General features: G+C 42.0%; 1 protein-coding gene across 4 annotated transcripts in view; it reads left to right on the top strand.

Moving 5' to 3' along the window:
- The window catches only part of LOC144677193 (disco-interacting protein 2 homolog C), a 589,517-nt gene that overhangs the window by 454,623 nt on the left and 108,277 nt on the right, over window positions 1–26,617 (top strand). For all 4 annotated transcript variants that reach the window (XM_078537402.1, XM_078537389.1, XM_078537398.1 and 1 more), the window contains 9 exons: window positions 320–459; window positions 4,802–4,938; window positions 7,702–7,910; window positions 9,156–9,270; window positions 10,479–10,680; window positions 11,056–11,165; window positions 15,220–15,300; window positions 24,601–24,724; window positions 25,044–25,165. In XM_078537402.1, the coding sequence (XP_078393528.1) occupies window positions 320–459; window positions 4,802–4,938; window positions 7,702–7,910; window positions 9,156–9,270; window positions 10,479–10,680; window positions 11,056–11,165; window positions 15,220–15,300; window positions 24,601–24,724; window positions 25,044–25,165 (1,240 nt within the window). The remainder of the gene's footprint in view (window positions 1–319; window positions 460–4,801; window positions 4,939–7,701; window positions 7,911–9,155; window positions 9,271–10,478; window positions 10,681–11,055; window positions 11,166–15,219; window positions 15,301–24,600; window positions 24,725–25,043; window positions 25,166–26,617) is intronic.

The following is a 26,617-nucleotide window of genomic DNA, read 5'->3' as shown; positions in this document are numbered from 1 at the left end:
ATTATTATTTTCTTGTGGAAAAAAAAATTGAAATCCCTTCCCTCTGAGATCGAGCACTCAACAGCCGAATTGCATTCAATCTAGAGCTTGATGGCAGTACAGGGATTATAATTAAGAATGTCATTTGGAACTTGGATTTAAACTCAAGATTTCTGAATTAGGTGCCAAATGCTTACTAAGCAAACAATTTTGTCTTGATATGGTGAACAGTCACAAGCATTGCATTTTTGCCTGGGTATCAGTTCTCACATGAACAACGTTCTTCTCTAAATCTTTCTTTAAAGCTTCATAATATTTTAACCGTGTGAATATATTTTAGGCCGACAGATGATACCAACCAGCCACCTGGCCGAGGTGTGCTCTCTATGCACGGCCTGAGTTATGGGGTGATAAGAGTGGACTCTGAAGAAAAACTGTCAGTCCTGACTGTGCAAGATGTTGGACTGGTGATGCCTGGAGGTATTGCTTGATACAATAAACTTATTTTGCTTCCCGTTTTATCAATCCAACACGGAGACAAAGTTGATAAGTTTTAAATTAATTGTATTTTGTGTTGATTCTTTTGACAATATTCAGTGAATTATGAAAAAAAGTTTTTAAAATATGGTGTGCATGTGTCAAATGTAATTACAATTTTCAATGCCCTTGATCCTATAGAAGGATGCTGCGTCTTGAATGCTATTCCAAGTTCATTAAGTTTGATGGTTGGGTTTTTATATATTTCAGTCGAAAAGATTTCTATGTAAATCGTTTTGACGTACTGTTATACTATGCTAGTATGACATTAACTTGATAGTGATATTATAGTTATCAGCCTCTCTTTAGAAAATTGTAAACGTAACTTAATTCATATTTATCTTACAAATGTTCAAGTGAACATATTACAAAAAAAACATCAAATTAGGGCTTTATTCAAACTGTTTATCGCAAAATACAAATGCAGGTTTTTTTTTGCTTTTGAATATCCTGTCACAAAGCAATTCAAGTAGCAATGTCCTACCTGACACTACAGGGAATTAGATGGGAATTACAAACTGGCCACTCGGCTTAACCAGCCCATATTATTAATTCAGATATTTGAAATTTGTCTTTATTTACTTTCTTCTTCAATGAGAACTCTTTAGTTCCATGTCTATTTCTTCCTAACGTAAGAAAGTCTTGACATTTTTGAGCGCCTTTCATGCCCTTGGGATAATCAAAGTGCTGTGCACCCCACAAATTACTTTTTTTTAAAAAAGTGTGATCATTTTTATACTGTAGACAAATGCTGCAACCAATTTCTGCACAGCAAGATTCCACAAACAGCAGTTTAAGATAATTTACCGTTACCTTTTCTTTTTGCTGGTGTTGGATAAAGGCTGTGTTGGTCAGAACACTAAAGGAATTGCCCTGCTCTTCAAATAGAGCATGGGACTTTCTTTATTCCTCACCTAAAAATGCAAAATAGTGCTTCTGTTCAATGTCTGATCCAGAAAATAGTGCCTCTGACCATGCGATATATCCTAGATGCTGCATTAAAGTATGCTCAGAACCTGGAATAGGGCTCAGGCATAGATTCGTAAGTCTCAGAATCTTAACCATTGCAATTCTTTGGATGTTCTCCAGTTATCGGTGTCCTTTTGAAGCTCCACTAGCTCTTGGTTTTCTGCCTGTGCTCCTGCCAATGAATTATTTAGTATTAAACCAACCTATTTTATGTTCGAATGAAAGGGTGTTAGGTTGGAGTGGAGTATTTGATTAGCCCCATTTACACTTATAGCAACTTTGCATTGGTGGGATAATAATTACTCTCTGTTCCTTTTACCTTTCCCATCTTTGCTAATGAACACCTATCTTCAGTACAATTTGTTTCATGTATCAATGTTCATTACCTCACATTTGTCTATATTTAAAATCAACTTTGTAGCTTCTTTGCTTGCTTCATCCATGTCTTTTTCAAGTCTAACAATCTCAGTTACACCAGTCATTTAGTACCACAGTTTTGGTGGTATTAGGGTTGTATTACTTTGTAATAGCTAAGCATACTCATCAATATATTTAAGAATAGTGGAGTCAGCAGGGTATTCATTGGTTGCTCCATATGTTCTAATCCTCGTTAACATTGTCAAGTGGGCATTCCTTCTGAATGCTTTCTGAAAATGAAGTTAATTATATCCATTGGATGGTCCTCATTTGCTGCTTTACTTACCCCCTTAAAGAATTCCAGGAGATTTGGCTTTTACTTTCTAAAATTATGCTATAGATTACTTACATCATGTGATATATGTTGATAGCACCCCATATAATGTTCACATTATTTGCTGTGAGATTGATTATCTGGATTATATTTCATACCTACCTCCTACTTCAAGCATCCCCGAAGAATCGGACTAAATTTTCTGCGGACATTTCAGAGTATGTTTTCCATTCCCCTGCACTAGCAGCACAGATAACCAGGGGAGAGACCAAGGTCACAAAAGCAGTGGTGGCATATTGCTCACTATTTTGCAGTTTAGTAGCTCTGAGGGATGGTGGGGTGAGGGGATGGGGGGTGGAATGCCAGAGCATTGCAATGTACCAGTGGATGAACCCCATGGGCAGGATTTTACAGTTGGGATGCGGGGGCGGGCCCGACACGCCGACGCGTAAAATGACGTCGGGTGAGCATCCCGATGTCATCGTGCAGCCCCGCGATATTTCGTTCGGCGGGCGCATGCCGGAGTCGGCTGCGTGTCCACCAAAATGTAAAGGGCCTATTAAGGCCAATAAGAATGTAATTATTGTGATTGTGAACGCTGCCCATCTAACCTTAAGGTTGGCGAGCAGCCCAAGCGGCCTTCGCGTTTTTCAGTAAACTTCATCCATGAGCGGGATGAGGTTTTCTAAAGATTTTATTAAATAAATAAATAAAATGTCATAAATATAAAAACATGTCCCAACTCATGACACAATCACATGAGGAGGCATGTTTAAATGAATTTTTAAACCTTTTATATAATCTCCGTGCCTCAGGGGGATTGAAGTGCTCTTTTGCATGCTACCGCGCCTGCCCCCACCCACTTCCACTGAGCCTGCCTGTCAAATGAAGAATTCCTCCCCATTTGTCCAAATAATGCAGCAGACTTCCCAGCTTCGGAATTCCTGTTTGATTATACCTATAGTACAACATCATTGATGTTCACATTTTAAAACAGCTACCCAGAGAGCGCACAGGCAGAATAAGTTGCTTCCTGGTCATCCAGTTGTGTGTCCATTGGCACGATGCCTTTTTCTTCCCAACTTGCCTCTTTAAAGTACACGTCCCTTTATTTGGATCTGCAGGTCAAATTTTCCACCACACCCATTAGGTTCTCTTCCTGCAATATTCAAAGCTACAATCATACCTATGAATAATTATTCACAATGAGCTGGCTGACTTGGTTCCAGCATCATAGAAAATTTATGCCACAAGAGGAGCCCATTTGGCCCATCATCACTGTGTCAGCCAAAAAGGAGCTACCAGTCTAATCCCGCTTTCCAGCTTTTGGTTTATAGCCCTGCAGGTTATGACATTTCATTATGGTATAATGAAGTTCAGTTGGGCTGAAAACCAGCCCTTTGACTCTGTAAAGCACATCCTAATGCATGCTTTACTGGTTTTACCATTTCCAATTACATAACACCTTAATTGGCTGGAATTTCCTGCAATGGCATAACCAGCAAATTATGTCCAAATTGCTGAAATTTGCACTTGTTTGCAGTTGATAACTTGCATTGAAATTTCCTGATACACTCAGGATGATAGACTGAAACATTTTTTAAAAACTGGTATAAATGCAGCAAACATGCATTCTTTTGCATGGGGGCTGGGGGCGAGGCAGGGAGGGGATTGTTGGGTGTTTTAATGAAGCTTTGTTAGTGAATGATGGAGGGCTCTGGCAGAGGTTTTGCTGAAATGATGCTATCATCAAGAAAACTTTGGGAACAGCGTAAACACCTGCCTTCCTTCATTTTCTTTCCACTGAAACTGAGCATTATTCTGTGCTTAAACCATTGCTGCTCAATAATATGTGGAAATTTTGAACCAGTAACCACCCCCCCCACCCCCCGCCCCCCCAGGGCATCATTGCACAAGCGGTGAATCAGTCTGTTCGTCTTTTCCATTTTACCCCAACAGTTAAGGGAAGATTAGAGTTTCAGTTTAATTTGCCAGCTGAGAATCCTGTACTTGAATGTACTTTAAAAGTATTCTACTCCACAATTTTTAAAAAAATGCATACTTTGCAAAATAAGCTGGTGGAATTTTCCCAAACTGAGTTATGTTGAATAGTAAGTAAAGATACCTCATTCATGTGCTGCCTCACTTTTTATTAATTGCTTTCCTCTCGTTAAAAATACATTCATTTGGGAAGCTATGTGGATTTAATTGCCGATACCGTTATAATATAATTTGAATGTAGTTATTTCATAATACCATACATTGATTTAATCAGAAGAATTTTTATAAAATGCACTTAAAAACTTAAGTAACCTAAAAGAATTTACTTAAATATTGCAGCTTTAGGTATAGGCTACTTGACTTTAAGTATTCTCTATAGTAATGGCCCTGAAAAAAAGTAAAATATTTTTGTAGTCCTGATTAGGAAGTCACCTTCACACATTTCAAATGAAAGCCTCTGCTAGCTTTTGATTTACAATCTAAATGTAATTACCCCGTGCCACCTCCCTTATTTGACAGAAATGCTATTAGCCGCACACTCGGTAAAGACGTACTAGAATAGCTTGACCTGTAAGTTTGAAAAGGTTATGTTGTTGAATTAAGGTCCTTATGTTTTTGCTGCAGGTGTGATGTGTGTTGTAAGACCAGAAGGAATCCCTTTACTCTGTAGAACTGACGAAATAGGCGAGCTCTGTGTATGCTCCATTGCTGCAGGTACATCCTACTACGGTCTATCAGGAATGACAAAGAACACTTTTGAGGTACGAAACATGAAGCCACTTACTAACTTGTCAACAAAATGCTTATTATAATTATTTTAAAAAAAAGTCCAATATTTGTGTTACCAAAAGCATCCTGCTCCATGGAGATGATGATTCAGCAGTTCTGATTTTAAGCGACCAAAAGGACAATTGGGATTTTAAAATGCTAGCCAGCTGCAGTGACGCTATTAGAAAGGGCTGAGAGTGTTGATTGCAAATTGTAAGGAGCCATTCTCATAGGCAATGTGAGGGTTGGGATTACAAGCCTCTGCTGGTCAAGTTCTGATCATCGGAGTAGGCTGCAGAGGAATTTTCCAGCGTGTTTTGTTTTCTCCTTCATTGTTCTTTTTTCTGGGCAGAATTTAGCCCTTGTCGGGCGGGCTCGGCGGGGGTGGGCAGGGGCGGCTGGGAAGCTGACCGTGATTGGGGCCGGACCGCGATTTCACGCTGGTGAGCCAATTAAGGCCTGTCCAGTGTGAAACGCGAGTGGCAGCGCTCAGCGCTGCCTGTGCAGGTGGGAGGGGAGTGCGAGCGCAAACTTTGCACATGTGCATGAGTGAGCGCTTGCAAATCTCCTTGAGGCACAGAGCTGCCTCAGGGAGATGAACATTTTTCCAAGCCTAAAGTAAAGATTTTAAAAATGTAATAAAACATGTCCCCTCATGTGACGTAACCCATTGAACCTGTCCTACTCTTGTCTCTCAGTACAAATTGTACAGGAAGGCTCAGATTTTTATGGACCTCTAGTTAAGTGGTCTGTCCTTGGTGATTCATTATGCCCTGATAATTGTTTTTGTGAACAAGACCCCAGCAATGATGGTATTTCCTGTTAAAACACCAAATTTGCTTACCATCCAGGTGTTTAGCTAATCATCACAAACCATTGTCGCCTTTTTTGGAACTGTCTTGTTTCCTAATATATTGACAAAAATAAGTCAACATGAATTTCATATCTTGCACCTCAGCAGAAAATAAACAGCAGCCACTTAAATAGTGCCCTGATTGATTAAGCTCCTGAGTGCCCTGGGAATTAATAATTTTAACTATTTCATTATTTCCAATTGCTGCTCATAACTACAAGCTATTTATAAATCAAAAGAAAACATAAACTTTAATCATATAAGATTAAATCAAATCCTAATCTTTCTTATATATGTATGCACAAATAGCTTATTTTACAATCCTGTTTGAAACGCTGCTGCGATATGTGGAGGGCCTGGGCTGCAGTTAGGTTTCTTAAAGATGAGGAAATAGAGTTTCCTCTTTGGGTGTAATTAGCAATCCGGGCATAGATTATGTCCAAAATTGTACTGGTTTTGAAAAGTATTTCTTTTCTCAAGTTCCTACTCAAACTCACTGGCGTATCTCGGCGCATAAGATTTGCCATGAACCAGCACAATCCATCAGCCTTTTAGAATATAGATTTTTGAAATAAATTTGCTTTGTTGGTAATTTTTTTTAAAAAGAGAGAACATTTTAAAACTTACCTATAAATGTCGTCGCGCCCACTGGAAAAACTGCTTAATTTCTAGAGCCTCCGCAAAAGGCAGCAGCGAGTGCAGTTAAGTGGAAGTTTGCACTGGTGATTTATTTGATTTAAGAGCCTGGATGGTTTTGCGGAGGGGGCCAGCTTCTGCCAAGATGTTATTTAAACTAGCGCCACAAGTCGGGGGAAACGTGATCTGCACTGAACGTAATTTATCCTTAAAATTCTTTTGCACTGCTATGGCTCATTTTGGGGAAATCGTACTGAAAAAAAGCAGTGCAGCTTAGCAGAAACTCCAGGGTAAGATATTACTTTTTGGGTACAATTCTTTTTATTGCATCATGTTGCATTATTTATCTTTTAGTTACTACCTTCTTGAGGGCAATTACGGATGGGCAACAAATGCTGGCCTTGCCAGCAAGCTCACATGCCATGAATGGATGAAAAAAAAAAGTTGGTGTGGTCATTTGTTTGTAGCTGTTTCAGCTTGCTTTTTTTTCTGTTTGCAACACTTTGAAATTCTTTTCTTGCAAGTGCCTTGCTTCCAGCTACCATCTCATTTGCAGCAATCAAAATAGTCACAATTGGAATTTCTTTGGGAGTTCCAATGGTATTTTTAGACTTGCATAAGAAAAGCAAGTTCTTAAGGACTCAGAGAGGCATATGCTACCTTGGATATTATGTAGGCACCTATTTGCACTTCAGGAACAACATTTACTGACTCAGGCATCCCTGTCGGACATGCACTCAGTACCTCTGCTTCACAAAGAAGTCGCCACACAGCTGTGCCATCTCTGGGAGGCTGCAGACAATTTGCAAACCTCTCCCCTGTGGGGTTGGATTAAACTTCATTACTCATAGATGCGTCAAGTGAGCGATTGATGTTTTCTTCGCAAAGAGCAGGTTGTTCATTACTTTCACTGTGGAAAAGAGGAATCACGCCAACAGAGCATTTCCCAAGTGCCAGGGTTCCCTTGAATTCAGGGTATAGAAGACGGCAACCATTCCTGACCAGCAGCATACACTGACGCCCTCTGGAGAGTGTACACTCAAATGCCAAACAAGATGAAACAAGTTTGCAATAAAATCACAGTTTTTGAGTTTGATCAATAAAATGGACCTGTTTCAACTGTTACTAACATTTCTTCTTTGTATTTCATGAAAAAATGCCTGTTATTAAAGAATTTTTTTCATTGTATAATGTTCTTTACTGTTTTAGGGAGTAAATATTTATCTGTATTATTGATTTTATTTTCCCCATTTATCTCCCCCTTAAGATGTTCCCGATGATGAGCTCAGGAGCTCCTATCAGTGAATATCCGTTTGTCAGGACTGGACTCTTGGGCTTTGTTGGTCCTGGTGGAATGGTCTTTGTTGTGGGGAAAATGGATGGCCTGATGGTTGTCAGTGGGCGGCGGCACAATGCAGATGACATTGTGGCAACAGCGCTTGCAGTGGAACCAATGAAATTTGTCTACAGAGGAAGGTCTGTGTCTGCACTTGGCTTAACAACACAGAAAACTCCAGAGTTGACCATGCATGGAATTTTCAATAATTGACTGCCAAAATTTAGATTATACTCAATCAACCTTTGTTTTTTTTTATATAAATCTTGCATCTGGCATGCATTCATTACACTCTAGGCATCCTACTTCAAAGCAGCTGCTTTATTTCAGGTACAAAATGCCTTCAACAGATAGAAAGCAAACCATTGGCCTGTAGCCTGAATTTAGTGACCTCAAATTTACCTCTGCCACATACACTAGTAGATGCAGTTACTTATAATTTCATGGGGGTAGCATTTGAAGGGTGGCCATAAAGGTTTGGAACTCAGTATTGCATGATCCAGAATTCCTATCAGCAATGGATGAGAGACTTGTTAGTTTACAAATATCACACTCCTTTGAAGTGGGCTTTGATCTGGTACTGTCTACTTTGACCCTACCTCCATTGAAAAAGATATTGAGAACATATTTCGATTGCTAAGTGTTTCTTACCATTGTTAATCTCCTAGTGTGGAAGTCATTACATGCCAACTTTATGCTTCACTCTCATGGTTCAATTTAACCCCATTGATCAGACTAATTGTTCTTGTCACTCACTCCTGGGCATTCATTTTTCTCTATATTGTCTATTACACACACCTGATCAAAATATTGCTTTCACGTCACTGTGATAGAACAAAATCTTGAATGATAAAATGAAATGAATAAAATTCTAATTGAATTGTAATTTGAGCTTTGATGCATTACAAATATGTCATTCAGAAAATGGCCATATCCTGCACATATGGAATATTTTGGCATTTAACACGGTTGTATTATCAACTGTAAAGGTTCAAACCATAATGTATTGAAAGGAGGAAAAACAGTAGTAATGAGCTGAGCTAAAGAGGCAATGATAATTCTAAATAACTATGAAGTGATTAATTTAATTGTCAGGACGTAAGGGATTATAATGAGACAATTCATGCTCAGGCCAAGTGTGAAGAACTTCAAGTCCACGTATTAATTCATACAAATTTAAGTTAACTTTGGCCAACTAAGGCATGTTAACCTTGAAAAATTAGGGTTTTATTGCAATAAAAGAAAGGACTGATAGCTACAATGAATAGGAACTTGTTTTGAAGTTCAGTAATTTTGTTGTTGGATTACAGAATGTAAAGTTATAGTACTGTGTGATCTTTCCAAGCTTATAGTTTAATTTGATTCTGATCTCTGTCTGTTAACAGAATAGCTGTGTTTTCTATAAATGTTTTGCATGATGAGAGGATCGTAATCATTGCTGAACAGAGACCAGATTCTACTGAGGAAGATAGCTTTCAGTGGATGAGTAGAGTCCTTCAGGTAAAGATGAATGATTAGCAGAAGTGCATTTGATTTAAATATGGCAAAAAGGTCGCTGAGGTTTTGACATTCAATTGAGAGCCCTGTCATTGGCTGGAGATTGTGTATATGGTATAAAGATATGCCTCTATTATCAAGTCCAACGATCTTTGCTGGAAGTATGATGGTAGGACATTGGCTGAGGACAGAGTTGAGCATGACTCTGATGACCCCATCAATGAATTGCCCACTGACACTCATTAACACATGATTCAAGATTGGCCATTTAGGCAAAGTATTTCAGCTTTGTTAGTGCCCATAGAATTATACTTCAATCTGAATTATTGCCTTCAGATAAGTAGAAGTAAGAGGAGAAAATGAAAGGTAAAGAGTTGTGCTTTAACATAAACTTGCTTCCTCTGTTCACAGTTATATTTTTGCCAGTGTTGCTTATCTGCGGGATCATGTGCTGAGTGGAATCCTTTGAAAATAGGCTGGTGAAACTTTCCCATTGTTAACCATTGGGAATTCTTTTTTTTAAATTAGCCTTGAATAATAACTCCTTGTATTGACAAAAGCTTCATCAACACTTTGATAATATTTTTGTTTTCATAAGTATCACTTAGCATAAAAAGAGTCATTTAGAATGATAAAAGATTCTTGAGAAAATGTTACCTAAAATCAGCCACTGTTTATCTAAGAAACCACACCAACCATCAAGTATACCGGATCATAGTTTTAATACTCTTCACCACTATGTTTGAGATGACAGCATTTGTTACGAGCTTTCACTCTATAACTTATTGAAGTTATATTTGGGGCTTCTGATCTAGAAACCTTGTATGTTATGCACTTCCAGCCTAATGGAGGTTCTTAAGAATAACTGGATAATGCCAAACTCTGATTAAAGAAATGCTCATGTGTAAATAAACCAAGATAGAAACAATTTTACTGATTTTGTATGAAAGTGCAATCGTATGACAGATGCATTCTCTTCTTCTTTTATGTAACAAATTCATTCAATGTATGTTAATAATGCATATTTTTATTATATTTATAATAAATATATATTTATTATATTACATATATATATATAGAGAGAGAGAGAGAGAGAGAGATATCTCTCTTTAAAAATACTTAGTGTGGCAATAAGAGGTGTGATTGTGTACCTGATAGTTGTGTGAATAAATATATATATATGACCTTTTTAACAATCTGTTTTTCTAAAGGCAATCGATGGTATTCATCAAGTAGGGGTTTATTGTTTGGCTCTAGTACCAGCTAATACTCTTCCAAAAACTCCTCTTGGTGGTATACACCTCTCAGAAACCAAACAGTGCTTCTTAGAGGGTTCCCTCCACCCATGCAATGTGTTAATGTGTCCGCACACTTGCGTAACAAACCTGCCCAAGCCAAGACAGAAACAGCCAGGTAAGGTTTTTTTCCTGGCAGAAGCTCAATATTGAGTTATGTGCTATATAAATATTTGACAGATTAAATTAAAGGAATACCCAGTGTCATAATACACAACACGTAGCCAAGGGTAGATTATCTTATTCCTTTTAATTCAGTTTCATTTTTGAGTTTGAAAATTATATTGTAACTTTGAAACAGCAAGTTAAAATAAGTGATAGATTTTGAAGTCGTCATTTTTAATGCAGTCTATGTCAAGTATACCAACAAAAAAAGCATGTTAGCTGAGGTTAATTTCTGAATTAAAGAAAGGAGTGCAATTGATAAACGGAATGTCTTTTGATGGTTACAATTTACTGAAATACATTTTGTGGAATTTCCTGCTTTCAAAAGAGATTGGTCCAGCTTCTGTTATGGTTGGAAATCTGGTATCAGGGAAGAGGATTGCTCAGGCCAGTGGAAGAGATTTAGGACAGATTGAAGACAATGACCAAGGTAGAAAGGTGAGTACCATTGCATTTTAGCGCTGTCTGAATGGACCATTCTGTGGCAAGCTGTGACTGGAACTACTGTGGGCTGGATTTTACCAGCCCCCTGGGTGTTGGGATGGTGTTGTTTGCAGAACATGTCTGTTAAAGAAGTCTTTGCAATCTTCTATAGGTTAACAGCAAGTAACTAATTACAACTATGCAGTAAAGGGTACAGTTATGGTGCTATCTCCATACTAGGTCTTAGCATGTCTCTGGCCATCACCACACTGACCCTAGGAGTAGGTCATGTGCCCTCTTGCATCACTGTGTACTGTACTCAGTCCCACATTTACCCTGTTTGTACCAGACCATTCTAATACACTGGGGACGGATTTGGTAGGGGGGGCCTAAAATGGTGTGGTTAAGTAGGAGATGGTGTGCCCAAGTAGGAGATGGTGTGCCCGTTGTCATATTGTCGCTATGCCATGAAGGTGCCCCCCTGCCCAACGGCCAATTAAAGGTCTCTTCCTGCCTCCGCTGGAATTTAAACAGCAGTAGGGGGCCCTCCACCACGTGGGGAGACCAGCAGGTAAACCCTGGCAGCCACCCATTGGGTTCTGTGTGGGGGGGATGGTGGGGGGGACACTTCTATACAGACACGCTTTTGCCCACAAAAGGATTCATGGTGGCAATGGCCATCTCAGCAGCAAAGGTGCTGCCTGCCCTCACCACCCAACCCCTTTCCAGTCTTGCTGGGGGCCTGCCTGACTGTAGCTGACACTCCCAGGCCTCATGTACCCTGGTTCTGAGGGCACACTTCTATCAGTGTCCCCTCATCCTCCAAGTATAGCCCCAGCAATGGCCACCACCCCTGGTGGCGCTGCTGAGCTGCCAGCCTTCCGATTGGCTGGCAGTTCTTTGGGGCGGGCAGCCATTCTTAATAGGCATTGCAGCCCCGGCGGCAGCCAATTAATTGACAAGATGCAGCCCTCGGTCTAGCTAACATAGTGTCAGCCCTCCCTTTCGGGTCTGTCGACTGGACCCCCGCCACCATCGCTAAATTCCAGCATGTAAAGCTGAACTTGACAGAATTACAGATTTTTACATTGATTAATGTTTTTTTTAAAAAAAAAATCTTTACCTCTTCCTTGTTCTGCTTCATGGGGATTTTGCTTCCTTGCTGCAGCAATACCTCAGGCTGGTTCAAGATTGGTTCAGTTCAAGATTATTGGTTCTGGTTGGTGCTATTAACACCTACTCTGGACCTATGCTTAGCTTCTGGCAGGCTTCTCCTGTGGGAATGGTGGGGGCAAAAAACCAGGAATTCGGCCTGGTGGAAATGAGACCTTTGACTTGAAGATTGTAGAACAATTTCATCAAATTTTAATTCCCTTATTAAGGAGCTTGAGGATTTTTGCAGTGTATTTCTCGGTAGATAAGCAGTTGGGCGAGGGTCTTCGGGCACACGCCATCAAGATTTCTGATTGGCAGGTGATGAGTCGCAACTCTACTACCCCATTACATACCAATGGGTATTATAATGAAATGACCAACCCTTGATCCCATTTGTAAGGTTCTGCTTCATTCGATGTTGCCAGTACTGCATCTGGGCACTGAGGATAAGGTGTTAACCCTCTGGATGTTGACTCTTATATGATTGTCTTTTATGCAGATGGTGCACCAGCAGTATTACAACAGAAATTTCAGTTGATTTTGAAAATGATTACTTTCAAATTAATATTGACTTATTCTGAAAATCAATCAGCAAGGCATGACACTTTGTCCATTTTTGGTTTTAAAATAAGAATCAAACTTTTATTTTGACCTTTCTTGCACTGAGAGAACATCAATACATTTATGAATGGCAGTTTTATGAGTACATAAACAGAAGAAATAAGCATATAATGAGCATCAAGACATAGATATAGTTACTTGTCTAAAAGGAGGGGAGCTACTGGTCGTGTATAAAGGTTTGGGAGATGGGCAGAAATATGGAATTTAAAGGAAGGGATGACTGGCCTGAGGTCTCAGGTTACACAATGAACCAAAGGTTCCTTTTTAACCTCTGACTTTTGTTTCATATCTTTACCTCTTCCTTGTTCTGCTTCATTCTTTTGTTTTGGGAATTTTGCTTCCTTACTGCAGCAATACCTCAGGCTGGTTCAAGATTGGTTCAGTTCAAGATCATTGGTTCTGGTTGGTGCTATTAACACCTACTCTGGACCTATGCTTAGCTTCTTTACTACAACGGTTACCACTCCATGTGCCTTTTGTTCTACGAACGTCTTTGCTATTTAATCTCCCCCGCCCTCGAGCCCCATCCGTGACCCTCTCCCCTTTTTCAACAGCATAAAAGCCCATAAAGTTTCTACCTCACTTCCATTCACAAGAACACTCCTATTGGGCTGGAAACATTGGCCAAGATTTTTACCTTGTCGGGCGGGTGCGGCAGGCGGGCCTGGGAGCTGCCACAGAAGCCAACCACAGCTCGCGATCAGGCCCCGACATCGATTTCACGCTGGTTGGCCGATTAACGGCCGGCCAGTGTGAAACGCGCGCTGCGACGCTGAGCGCTGCCGGGTGGTGGGGGGGGCGGGGCGGGAGGAGGGCGAGCGCGCAGTTTGCGCATGCGTGTGGCTGCGCGCAATGAATGCTGTCTGAAGGCGCACGGAGCTGCCTCAGGGAGCTGAAAATTTATAAAATAAAAAACTTACCAATGTTAAAAACATGCCCCTTCATGTAACTCTGTCACATGAGCAGGGACAAGTTATAAATGGAATTTCAACATTTTTATTTAATTTTCAATTGCTATTGGAAAACTCATCCTGTCCGTGGATGAGGTTTCGTACAAACCACAAAGGCCACTTGGCCTTTTCACCTGCCCTCCCACAGTATGGTTGGATGGGCAGTGAAAAATTTCATTCAATCATTGCTTTACTGGCCCGGGTAGGCCTGTTAATTGTCGGTGGGCGTGCTGCCGATTCCCGCGCGTGCCCGCCAACCGAAATATCACGCGAGTGCGCGACGATGTCAGGACGCTCGCCCGACATCATCACGTGTCATTTTATGCTCAAGTGGGTCGGGCACCTGCCGGATCCGTGAAAATTTCAGCCCGTGAATTCTGTTTCTCTCTCCAAAGCTGCTGCCAGACCCGCTGAGTTTTCCCAGCACCTTCTGTTTTGATTTCTAAGCTTTACTGTTTTCCAATGCTTCACTTGACAAAGACCGTGCTGAGGGACAAATGCCTAACCTTTCTTAAATTGTAATTTTCTTTTGAGGTTTGGGAACTGTGTGGATATTAAAAGCTACTCATTAGGCTCGGCCAAAATAGAATAACGTGCCAGTGCTGGAGCTTTTCAGCTTCCCACACCTATCTGTATGGCTGCTAGGATTGAGATTGGTAATTTAGGGCTGCATGTAATAGAGTGCCCTAGCCCCTACCGCCCCCACCCTCCCACCCCACCTCCTCAACTAAAAATGTCAAGGGGGAGCCCGTGGCCAATTGGGTCTTCCCACTTCTCAAGAACAAGAAGTCCTGCCTCAGAGAGCTGCCAGCCAATCAGAAGCCAGAAGTTCTCCAGTTCACCAGAAGTGGTGGCCACCGCCTATGCTGCAGCAAGGCTGAGTGGAAGCGTGCGGTGCTGGTGAGTCAATGGTCTCACTGGGGTCAACCTGGCATTGGGGGAGGGCCGAAGGGACTGGTGGGGGGGGGACGGCATAGGAGGCCGAGGGAACCTGAGGGAGCTTACACCTTGGGGTCCCTTCCAATGGCCCCTCTTCGTGCAGAGAGAGCTGCTGGGCTGGGAGCTTGGCATGGGCCTCTCCCGCCATTAATTGCCCACGGGTAGGTGAGCCACATGATGCCTACCCTGCCACTGGTAAAATCGCAGAATTACAGGTATGGGTGGATAGGCAGTGCGTATGGTGCCCGCTGGATTTAATGTGCTCCTCCACCTTCAAATTCTCAGAAGTTATTTGTGCAAAAAATCATAGAGGCTTTCAGCACCAAAATAAAGTAATTTCTCACACTATCATCATCTCACAGGATTGCATTTATTAAGCCTTAACCACTATGCTTTTGTTTCAGTTTATGTTTCTGGCTGAAGTTCTACAATGGCGTGCTCAAACTACTCCTGACCACGTGCTTTTCACACTACTGAATTCTAGGGTAAGTCCTTCATTAACCAATAGTTAATGAAAAGCAGTTGGGCTATTGTCTGATGATATTTGGACCGTTTTACATGCTAATTCACATACATTATACATTTAATGCACTATTATTACAGAACTGTGAATTTGTTAATCAACTGCACTCTATTGAGTCAGATCATTTGATAATGTTGAAACTAGTACTACTTTGATTATGCTGCTTTTTATCTTGAATATTTGGCCCGCTATTCTTACTTTTGGATATCCCTACTAAAAATGAGAGCTGTGTCAGATGGTGACAAAATGCCAAAATAAGTTTGAATGCTAGATTTGTTTGCAACCTGATTTGCACAGTGAGGGAAGAAGTTCTGAGACCAATAGAAGCTCTCTGCTTCATTCAAAGGCCTGTCTTTCAGCCAACCATGGACTGCAATTGATAATATATACTTCTCTACTGATGGTGATTGGGTGCAGAAAATTACAAACATTTAGGATCTAAAACACACGGTGGATGAAATTCACCTTGGGCACCAAATGGATGATAGCAGATGGTGATTGGGGAAGAAAATCGGGCTGACTGTTCAGGAGGCTGAACCTTTTTTCGCAGCACTGCAAAAGATACCTGTCATCCCCATTACGACTTCATGTCAGCCCATTATGCATTGAACCCAAAGGAACACACTGGAGTAACAAAATGGCTGATTACTGCTGCTGTCATTCAGGCTTTTAATCTCCTGGTAATTTACTTTGGTTTTTAGGGCGATGAACAGTGGCACAGGCAACTAATAAAGTAAGAAAAGAGCTGGAACTTCAGATTGGTGCCCTGACAATGAATTCCATCTATGTTCAGTAAATTTCATCTGCATTCCTACGGTTGTCACAGCCCATAATCCACTCCTTTTTAAAAAATTTAATTGCGAGAAAAAATTACACTCTGTTTGCATTGTTCTACAGTGCTTTTTATTTTTATTAGTGGGCTTGTGATGATGGCTCAGATAATATATCTTTGCATAATGGAACACAAGAAGGCTATGATGTGGTTTTAAAAAATACAGGATTATCATGTTAGTGCCATTTACAAACACATTTTCAAATCCAGAAACAAAAGCGTAATCTCTTTGATAAGATATAGTGTGCATGTGCAGACACAGTATTGAGAGCTCATTTTAAACAGTACATGCTGGGATTGCAGACACTGCACAGTATGGAAATCTATTTTAAGTTTTCAGTGTGGCAGTAAAACCATTAACTGAAAATTGGTTTCCTGTAGTTTCTGCACTTTTGCATTAAATTGAAGTGTCATTCATGGTATTCGGTTCTAAAGCAAAATTGATAAAATCCATGAGAAGTGATCTTTTCTGTCAAGATTGGGCCATGCATTTTAGAAAATAATCAAAATCAGAGGGTCAAGCCCAAGGACTCAGACAAATCCACCACCAACACTCCCACCTTTGGAGACCGAAGGAGGGCAGTGCTCATGTCTCCCACACCCTGAGAAATATAATTTACATCTTTTGAAAGATATTTTTTAAAATATCGAATCTAGTAACTTTTGCAAATGGTTTCTTTTTTGCCTGTTGCGAAAAGAATGTTTTCTAACATTTTCACCCAGTTTTCACTACAAATTTGACCATTGCCTGAAATATGGAGGTCACCTTGCAAATTATTTTCAAATCTTTGATTGGCAGAGAAGTGATTGCAAACCTACAAGAAACGAGCAGATATTGCTTCAGAATGCTCTGTTTCACGAGAGCCACATTTATTGATGGTACCCATTGCATATGCCTCCTTCAGAATCAGAATTTTTAACAGCAAGTAGGAAAGTAAGCTAATGGGCAACTTGGCAGGCGTACTTCCATTAATAAAATACCAATTTAATTGGATGGAATCTTCATCAATCTCATCTATAAGTCACAGGAAAATTTCCTCAAATATAGTCATATGGATTTGAGAGATATAATTTTTGGAATTCATTTTTCAGCATTATTTAATAAATATTCTATTCATCAAAACTAAATGAAACCTTTTATTGTAAAAAAAAATTGAGGTTATCTTTTGGAAGTAAAGCTGTAAGAACAAGAAATTGCTTAAGGGATATTTTTAGGGAATGGGTATAGTTAGTATTAGGCCAACCTAACAGGATATTAAATTAAAGATTCTAAATGCGAATTTAGGATTGCTGAATATTACACTTTGAAACATGCCATTTAGCCCATTGCATCTGCATCATTGCTTTTCACCATAAGTCACCTCATCAAGATCCCATTTTTCTGTTCACTCCCAATACCTTAAAACATTAAAAGCAAAATACTGCGGATGCTGGAAATCTGAAACAAAAACAAAAATTGCTGGAAAAACTCAGCAGGTCTGACAGCATCTGTGGAGAGAAAAACAGGGTTAATGTTTCGAGTCCGTATGACTCTTCTTCAGAATCTTTAAATGTTTCTTTCAAGCAACTATCTGGTTAGCTTTTGAAAGGTTTTTGGGACTCTGCTTCAACAAATTTTCGGGGCAGAGAGTTTTGCATTCTATTTACCATCAGTGCCAAGAATTTTTCTATTCACTCCTTTAATTCCCCCCCTGTGATCATTTTAAAATTTATGTCCTCTTGTTACTTTCTGGATATAACCTATTACTACTGTTTACCATGTCGTAACCTTCATAATCATGAAGACCTCTACCAGGTCACCCTTTGATCTCTCATCTCTAGTGGAAAAATCTTATTATCTCTCTTCATTCACCCTAGTAATATCCTAGCTTATCCACATTGTAAAGTTACCATCACTTTTATATGCTCTGTCATGGGTACCCAATACTCTAAAAGGAGCATAAATAAAGCCTTGAGCCATTCAACATTAGCTTCTTGCTTTGGTATTCTCTGCCTCCTGCGACAGAATCAAAATTTTGGTTGCCTTCTCATCTTGTGTTATCATCTTTAATGGTCTTTGTGTTTGCATATCAAGGAATATGCTTGCCACTCTACTCCACTTACAGGCTGGGATTTTCCGTGCCTGCGTGTTTGGTGACATGAGCGGACAATATGGCGAGAAGGCCAAAAAGTTTGCGATCATCCGCTCTGCCCGCCGATGGTGGGCCACATTTCCCGCCATCGGATGTGGGGAATCTCATTGTAATACATCAGCATATCGTTATAAGGCTAGGCCACAAAAAACATGCCGATGCATTTCACAACAGCATATAAAAGACGTGCGCTTGGTGGGCTGCACTTTTAGGGGAACTCGGAGGTGAGTACACCGTAACGTTACGGAGCGCTCGCCCGGGTTGCCTGTTGGACTTCAAAGTTGAAGCACATTTAGGGGTGAGGGCAAGGGCTGCCCTGCAGTTGAGGCGACTTTGGCTGGGGCGATGAGGGTGCAAGGGCTGCCTGCAGTTGAGGCGACTTTGGCTGGGACGGTGGGGGTGCAAGGGCTGCCTGCAGTTGAAGCGACTTTGGCTGGGGCGGTGAGTGTGCAAGGGCTGCCTGCAGCTGAGGTGACTTTGGCTGGAGCGGTGGGGGTGCAAGGGCTGCCCTGTGGTTGAAGCGACTTGGAGTGCGGTTGAAGCACATGTGGGATGGACGGGGGGGTGCAAGGGAAGCAGCCACGCCTTAGGGAAACCTCATATAAAGTGACCATTCCTCTGCAGCTGAGACAGTTCAGACGTAGTCACATTGATATGATTGGAGTCGGGCCTCTAGCCTCTCTGCCCACTCAAGCAACCTGGACAGTCGCATTCAAAATGAGTTCCTTTCAGCTCTGGGTCCTTGAAGACAGCAGCTTGAGGCTTCTCACCTTTGTTGGATCTTAAAATGCCTCTCTCTCACACACAATCTCCTTTCTCCTTTATACATGTCTTTCTCTTTGTAAATTTTCCATTGTATCACTAGACTTTTAATTTTACCTTTTCTAACAATAACATCGTTTCATTCCACCAATTTTATTAGTAAGCTGATAAAAATAAACACATGCTTGGCGTCTCCTAGCTAGGTGCAAGATTTACCCATTCTTTTGAATGGTTTATTTAAAAATGCAAATTTTCCCCTTGACACGGATGTTTCTAAAATTCCCCATGTTTATCTAATTACCATTTCAAACCTCCTCCTTTCTATACATCAAAGCCTCTAGACCAGCTGGCTTTGATCCAATTAAGACACACACACACACCCAGCTAAACTCTATTTTAAAAAATAATTTCCAATAACATTACAGACGTTAATCGCTTCATGACATGGAGCAAACCATCGGGATGCTGGAAATTAGATTCCTGTGCCTGGACCGGTCTGGTGGAGCCCTGCAATACAGTCCACAGAGGGTGTCACGCATCGTCATCGTCTGCTGCGTCCTTTGCAGCGCCAGGTTGTAACGGGGAGAGGAGCTGGAGGTCTCCTCCAATGAGGAGGACGCCAACGGGGATGAGGGTGAGGAGGTCCTCGAAGATGACAAGGATGAGGCCATCATACTGGCCAGGCAGCCAGGTGCACTCAGGAGGCCCTCATAGCTGCTAGATTTGTGGAGGATGATGACGACATGCAGTGAGAAGACACCATAGATCTTCACATTGCATCTATGAATGTTTGACTCCAGTCTGGCTTGTGGCAATGCACATACCTTCTGTGATAATGCTCCTGTCATGGAGATGCAGTGGAGGCTCTAATATTCACTCAATTGCAGGAGGATGGTGGTGACATGCAGTGAGGACACTCCATAGACCTTTACATAGCTTCTGAGAATGCCTCACTCCTGCCTGGCCAAGGGCAGCTTGCTTGCGCTCTGTTATCAGGGTCATATCATGGAGACGCAGCCATGAAACTCAAAAGCATCTGATCCTTTGTCCGCCTTCAGCACCTGAGCCCTTCAGGAGCACAGCGTCACTGGTCATAGATGCTGAAGAGATGGGGGACAGCCCCACCTTAAAAGTTCTGAGAGCATACAGAGAGAACGATGGAACTCTGTGACAGCCGCCCAAACATTCTGACAGCATTAACAACTGCCGAGGTGCAGGCATCACTAATGTGTCCAAGGAGTGTAAGGCTGGACTATCACTTTGGTCTGAAGGCTGCACAAAGCACAGGAAAGAGGCCCTGGACTGAGACACCTGCCTTTATCCTGTGTAGAAAGGTTTCCCATCTGAGCAACACAAACACTACTCATCAGAACAAGGAGCCATAGGCAGGGAGACATTCTTGACAGTCTATTAACAATAATGAACAGTATGTACAAACGATTAACATCCGTGCCCAGGCTATATAACTACATCTTCTTAACCTTCCTAACCCTGCCGCTACGTCTTGGTGCTCCCCGGACATCCACAGCGGAGGTGGAGGCAGCCTGCTGACTGCTATGCCCTGTCCGTGATGACCTTGACGGGCGTCCACTGGAAGGCCAAGATCTGGAGGGCTCTGGCTTGCTTTTGGGGTCCTGCTGTGTAGCAGTGGCACCCTCCTCGACTGTGGAACTGGAGCTGCTGGGGTCACAGGAAGAAGGGATTCAGATGGGGCTGGACACTCCCGGAGTCACCGGGATGGATGACCCCGGGATGTACACCTGCTGATCCTCTTCCCTATGAATGTCCGAGGGCCCCTGGCTGACTCCTTGAGGAGAAGGGGTAGCTGGCGTGAGATCAAGCTGCCCCGGACCCCTCTCGCGTACATGCTGTTGGAGGCCAACTATGGCATCAGCAATGGAGTTGAGCCCACGCAGTAGTGCAGGGGGAGCGACATCCTGGACCAAGGTCCCCATGGTGGCCTCCATCCTACCAGTGTTGACCTCGGTGCATTGGCATTCCGGCGCTATCACCTCAGACTGAAGGCTTCTCCATTGTGCCTCACAATCTGGCGAGTGCAGTGGACATCCCTTCCTGATGTTCCTGAGCTTGCCTGAGCAGCTCCAGCAACTGTGACATGATTGAGCCCAGAGGCTCATCATCAGACTCGGACTTAGCAAATCTCTAGCCTCCAGCAGTCCTCCAAGTGCCGGACACCTGGGAGGTGCCTGCTGCCGCCTGCTGTGGTTCGGACAGTGCAATGTGTTCACCAGATTGTGATCCCGAGGCTATTTTAAGGCTAGTTCCCACCAAGGCATGCATCCCTGCACTGGTGCAGGATTTTGGTGAGCGCTGTGATGGGACTTTAAGGAGGGTACCACTTCAGAGCTTTCTTCGGAGCTTGATTGGAGGCCCTGGGCCATGGCTGTTTAGCAGATGTGCCTGTGGAAGCAAGGGGAGTTAATTAGTGCATGGCAGCGGCCTGTGAAACAGGACACATCACTCACAGCATTGTTGCACTGCTGGATCCTCACTTGGTTGAGCACTGCCAACCTCACCATCAGCACAGGAAGGGTCCAGATCGTCACCGGCCAGCTGGATGGCTCTTCTTTCAAAGTCCGTGAGGACCTTGATTTCAGGCATTCGTCCACCAATCCGTCACCTCTCCCTCTTGTTGTGTGCCAGCTTGTCCTGCATGGGTAGAGATGGAGAGATTGTGAGCAGGATACCTGCCAGGCCAGATGGTAAGTATGCCTGGCATGTGTGGGTGTTGAGTGGTCCCATGGACGGGATGAGGACAATGAAGGTATGTGTGAGAGAGTGAATGGTGATGTCCCTTGAACCGGCAGTGAATGTGGGCCCTGTGGATGTGCGATGGGTTTTGTGAGTATGTGAGTTGAGAGTGATAAGAAGAGTGACTTACCCTGGCAGAATAGAGATCATTCATCCTCTTGTGGCACTGGGTGGCTGCCCTCTTTTGAAGGGCATTGGTGCTGACCACCGCTGCCACCGTCTCCCAAGCCTGGTTAGTCATGCTACTGCCCATCCTGCGGCCAGAGCAGGGTAGAGGACATCATGGCGGACCTGCACGGCATCCAAAAGGCGTTCTAGTGACGCGTCACTAAACCTGGGGGCTGCAGTCTTTTTGCCTTTCGTGGACATCTTCTCTGCAGTAGTCCTGGGCTGAAGCACTAAGATGTGTGCGTGCAGCTGGACTTTAAATATGGCACCCAGAGTGATGAAGCAGTGAGAAGATGGCGTGGCAGGTGAATAAGAGCCCATCCGCCATAGAAACGGCGTGTTTCCCAGGAATGCATAATTAATGTGGCGGGTTTGGAACGATATAGCCTGAAAAGCTGCCATTGCAGTTGGCGGGTAAAACGTCATTTTGCCCGCCCGCTACCGCACTTGGTGCAAATTTGGGACAATTCCGCCCACAATCTATGATGGAAGATGAATGTTATTTTCCCTAATCCTACTTGTGAAATATTAGTGTTTATGCATTCGACTTTATCTGCCCCCTCTCAGCCCCTCTTGCTAATCTATCTAGGTTTTCTTGGAGACTTTCACAACCTTTGAGGGTAATGGCAAATTGTACCATCAACAAATTCCAATGTTCTTTCCCTAATTCCAAAATTCAGACCATATTCGTGAAATCCCTGTTATCTACTGAGAGAATAAAGCCACAAGATTCCATGGTTTAAACAAATTATTTTATTATACAGAAGTCAAACTAAGCAGCAACAACTGACTGAACCCCTTCTTGGGTTATCAATTGTACATCATACTCAAAAAAAAAACATAATCACTTATACTTTAAAACTGAACTCCTCAACTGAATCTTCCCCTTTCCGCTTTAACTCCCCATTCCCACCACTTCCCAGGAGGTCTTTGGCTAATTATCAGGTTCTTGAAGACTCCTTCAATTTCTGGGACAAAACCAAAGTGCCACAGTTCTCAGGAATTCACTTCTATTGTCCTCTGTGGTCCTGCTATCCACTGAGTCATGAGCTTTTTTGGGGTTCTTCCATTAGCTTCCAGCCAAGTGACCCTCCTCTGCTCCTTAAGCACTTCATGAACATGGGCACTTCAGCTCAAGTGTGGGCTTCATTGCACTCTGATTTTGTGCCTCCACCTCAGAGATGCCCTTGATTTCTAACGGCCCTTTTTCTTCAAGTCTATAGCTATTTTACAGCACTCAGCAGACTCTCTCTCAGCCTGTTCCCAAGTTGAACTGCTTGCTCCTGTAGCAAACGCATGCAGGGAAATTAAAGAAACAAATTTTCTCATGCCTACAGCCTATTTCCATAGCAACGTGACATGCTTTAGGATGTTCTAACCAGAAAAGCAAACTAATTATCCTACCTTCAAAACCAAATCTTTATTTAGATTCTGGGACACACATGAATAATTTACATACCTAATGGAGTTAACAACCCTTTCTTCCAGACTCGATGGATCCATCAAGAAGTTTCCTTACTTAAAAACTGCTTTCATCTTCTTTTGTTTTTAATTCATTCATGGCATGTGGGCATCGCTGGCTAGACCAGCACTTATTGCCCATCCCTAATTGCCCTTGGGAAGGTGGTGGTGAGCTGCCTTCTTGAACCGCTGCAGTCCATGTGGTGTAGGTACACCCACAGTGCTGTTAGGGAGGGAGTTCCAGGATTTTGACCCAGTGACAGTGAAGGAATGGCGATATATTTCCAAGTCAGGGTGGTGAGTGACTTCGAGGGGAACTTCCAGGTGGTGGTGTTCCCATGTGTCTGCTTCTTTTGTCCTTCTAGATGGTTGTGGTCATGGTTTTGGAAGGTGCTGCCTATGAAACAGTAAGTTCATCTAGAAACCACATACCTCAATAAAAGATTTAAATTATGTAAGTGTAGCCCTCCTTTTCCAATCAAAAAACTCAGTTTTCTCACTTCCAATCCTAACCTCATTAAATAAACATAAGTTTCCCTTTAAGTTGCAATCACCCCAGGTATTTCTTTTTATATTCGTTGGCTGGGCCAGCATTTATTGCCCATCCCTAATTGCTCTTAAGAACTGCGTGGTTTCGGAGGGCATTTAAGAGTCAACCACATTGCTGTGGGCCTGGAGTCACATGTAGCCCAGACCAGGTAAGGGCAGCAGATTTCCTTCCCTAAAGGGCATTAGTGAACCAGATGGGTTTTTATGACAGTCGACAGTGGTTTCATGGTCATCATTAGACTTCTAATTCCAGATTTTTTTTTTATTGAATTCAAATTTTACCATCTGCTGTGGTTGGATTCAAACCCAGGTCCCCATAACATTACCTTGGGTATCTGGAATACTAGTCCAATGACAATATCACTCCGCCACCCCCTCTGTTTGAATTGCATTTACTTCATGGTTGGCTATCAGTTTCTCGGTCAGATGTTTCCATTTATGTTAAGGTTAACACTTTAATCTTCTACCTAAAAGTACCTCTAAAATATTAATATAAATCATGGAATTAGCTGATTATGACAAGTGAGATAATCATTTGAGCTGTTTTGGAAGCAATCTAATATCACCTTTTATGTTTGTTTACTAGGGAACAATAGCTAATTCTTTAACATGCCTTCAGCTGCATAAACGAGCTGAGAAAATAGCAGTCATGCTGATGGAGCGGGGGCACTTACAGGATGGAGATCATGTGGCATTGGTCTATCCACCAGGTAGGTTAATGGTGTAATCATTTTTCTTTTGCCCTGTAATTGCCCCTTCTCCCTCCTCTTCAACGATCGGGTGTCAAGTGCAATGTGCATTCAAAATGTATCTTCTGATTAAAAGAAATTCCTGCATTTCATCAGCTGAAAAGCTGACGATAGAGGAACTGGACATAATTAATATAAGCTTGGCATGTTAGATGGATTAAGTGCCTTTTAAAGAAAACCTGATGACTTCGTTTGTTGTAAAGCTTCTGCTGCAGTAACATGGGGTTGTGTAATTTAAAGTGCAGACCCTAAGATGAAAAATGTCTTGTCCTTCATACAGGAATAGACTTAATTGCAGCATTTTATGGATGCCTGTACGCAGGTTGCGTGCCAATAACTGTTCGTCCTCCACATCCACAGAATATTGCTACTACATTACCCACGGTGAAAATGATTGTGGAGGTAGGTCAGGATTTAACATTTTGGTCTATTCTATGTTTGAATTTTCACCCATTTGGTTTTATTTTAAACAAGTTAACAATCCTATCCCTGCCTATTTTTTTTCTGAGCCACGTGACACTGTAGAAGCCGTTTGTTTACTGATATTTCATATTTTGCACTGTCACAATTCTTGATATTTCAAAACAAGAAGATGTTAAAAATGAATGTTAAATCGCCTATAGGCAACATTGTACACAACTCTGGAACCTATCTGAATCCTAGTTTAGTTCATCAAATTTTACCTGACTTCAGTGGAAATTTATTTGGTTGAGGGTAGTGCTGACATAGTTGGAGACTGTATTTGTAATTTAACTGTGGCCAAAAATGTCCAAATTGTTTGTGAGACCTGGATCAGATATTCTGGAGGTTATTATACCACTGTATCCTTTCATAAGTGTACCTTATCAATTCACTGCAATTTTTTTGTCCATTTGTTTTCCCCCCACTCTATTAAAATCTAACACCAAGTATAGCACAAAGAACTTTAAAAAAATTTGTTCTTGGGACATGAGCCACACTGGCAAGACATTTTTAATTGTTGCCTCCAGTGTGGGACTGGAGTCATACTTTGGGCGGTGCGGGTGGGGATGGCAGGATCTCTTCCCTGAAGGTCATCAGTGAATCAGTTTGCTTTCTCATTATTTTCCAATGCTGGCGCTCAGTTTATCAGACTTATTGAATTCAGTTTCACAAATTACTATGCTGGGTTTTGAACTCAGCGCATTTGGGTTGCCTGCCCTTTACCAAAACTATTAGGCTGCCATTCCCATTTACATGAGCTGACCTACCTAGTGATTTTTTAGCTCATAGACATGTAGATTCCTGCTGGCAAATAATTACAAATTTGAAGAGTAGTTTTCAATGTCGAGCTATTGCTCATCTTCGGTCTTGGCGAATCTGTTCTGCAAGTAGCTGGAAGCAGTAGGAAAGTGCTTTCCTGTACAGAATACCAATCCCAATGATTTAATGGGATATAATGTTAATGGCTGAAAAATGGACACAGTCATTTGAATGCGTAATAATTATGATCATGGTTTGTTCAGTGATTTGGAAATGTGGTGACTAGAAATCTCCCACTTAATTGACCATGCTTTATTTTCCATTTATGAAATTTTTGCATAGTTTATCTCTGACCTTCAGCTTATGTGGATGCATTAATTCGTGTCAGTCAGAGTCTGTTTATTGTTGAACACTGATTTGGTGCAATGCAATATCCTCCCTGTGCTTCAAGGCTGTACTTTATGGCCCATTTACACTACAGCAGTGATGTCTCTGGTAACCCGACTTTCATGGTCACCCTCTGATGTAATGAAGTTTGCACCGCTGGGTGCTGGAGGAGCAGAGAACAACCTTGGGACATAGCTTTCATCTGGTGTTCTAGCGGAGCAGTGTGGGCAGTTGCCGCCACCATTC

The sequence above is a fragment of the Cetorhinus maximus genome, chromosome 3 (genome assembly GCF_964194155.1).
Source record: "Cetorhinus maximus chromosome 3, sCetMax3.hap1.1, whole genome shotgun sequence".
Taxonomy (NCBI): Eukaryota; Metazoa; Chordata; class Chondrichthyes; order Lamniformes; family Cetorhinidae; genus Cetorhinus; species Cetorhinus maximus.
This window is presented reverse-complemented; position numbering and strand designations above follow the sequence as displayed.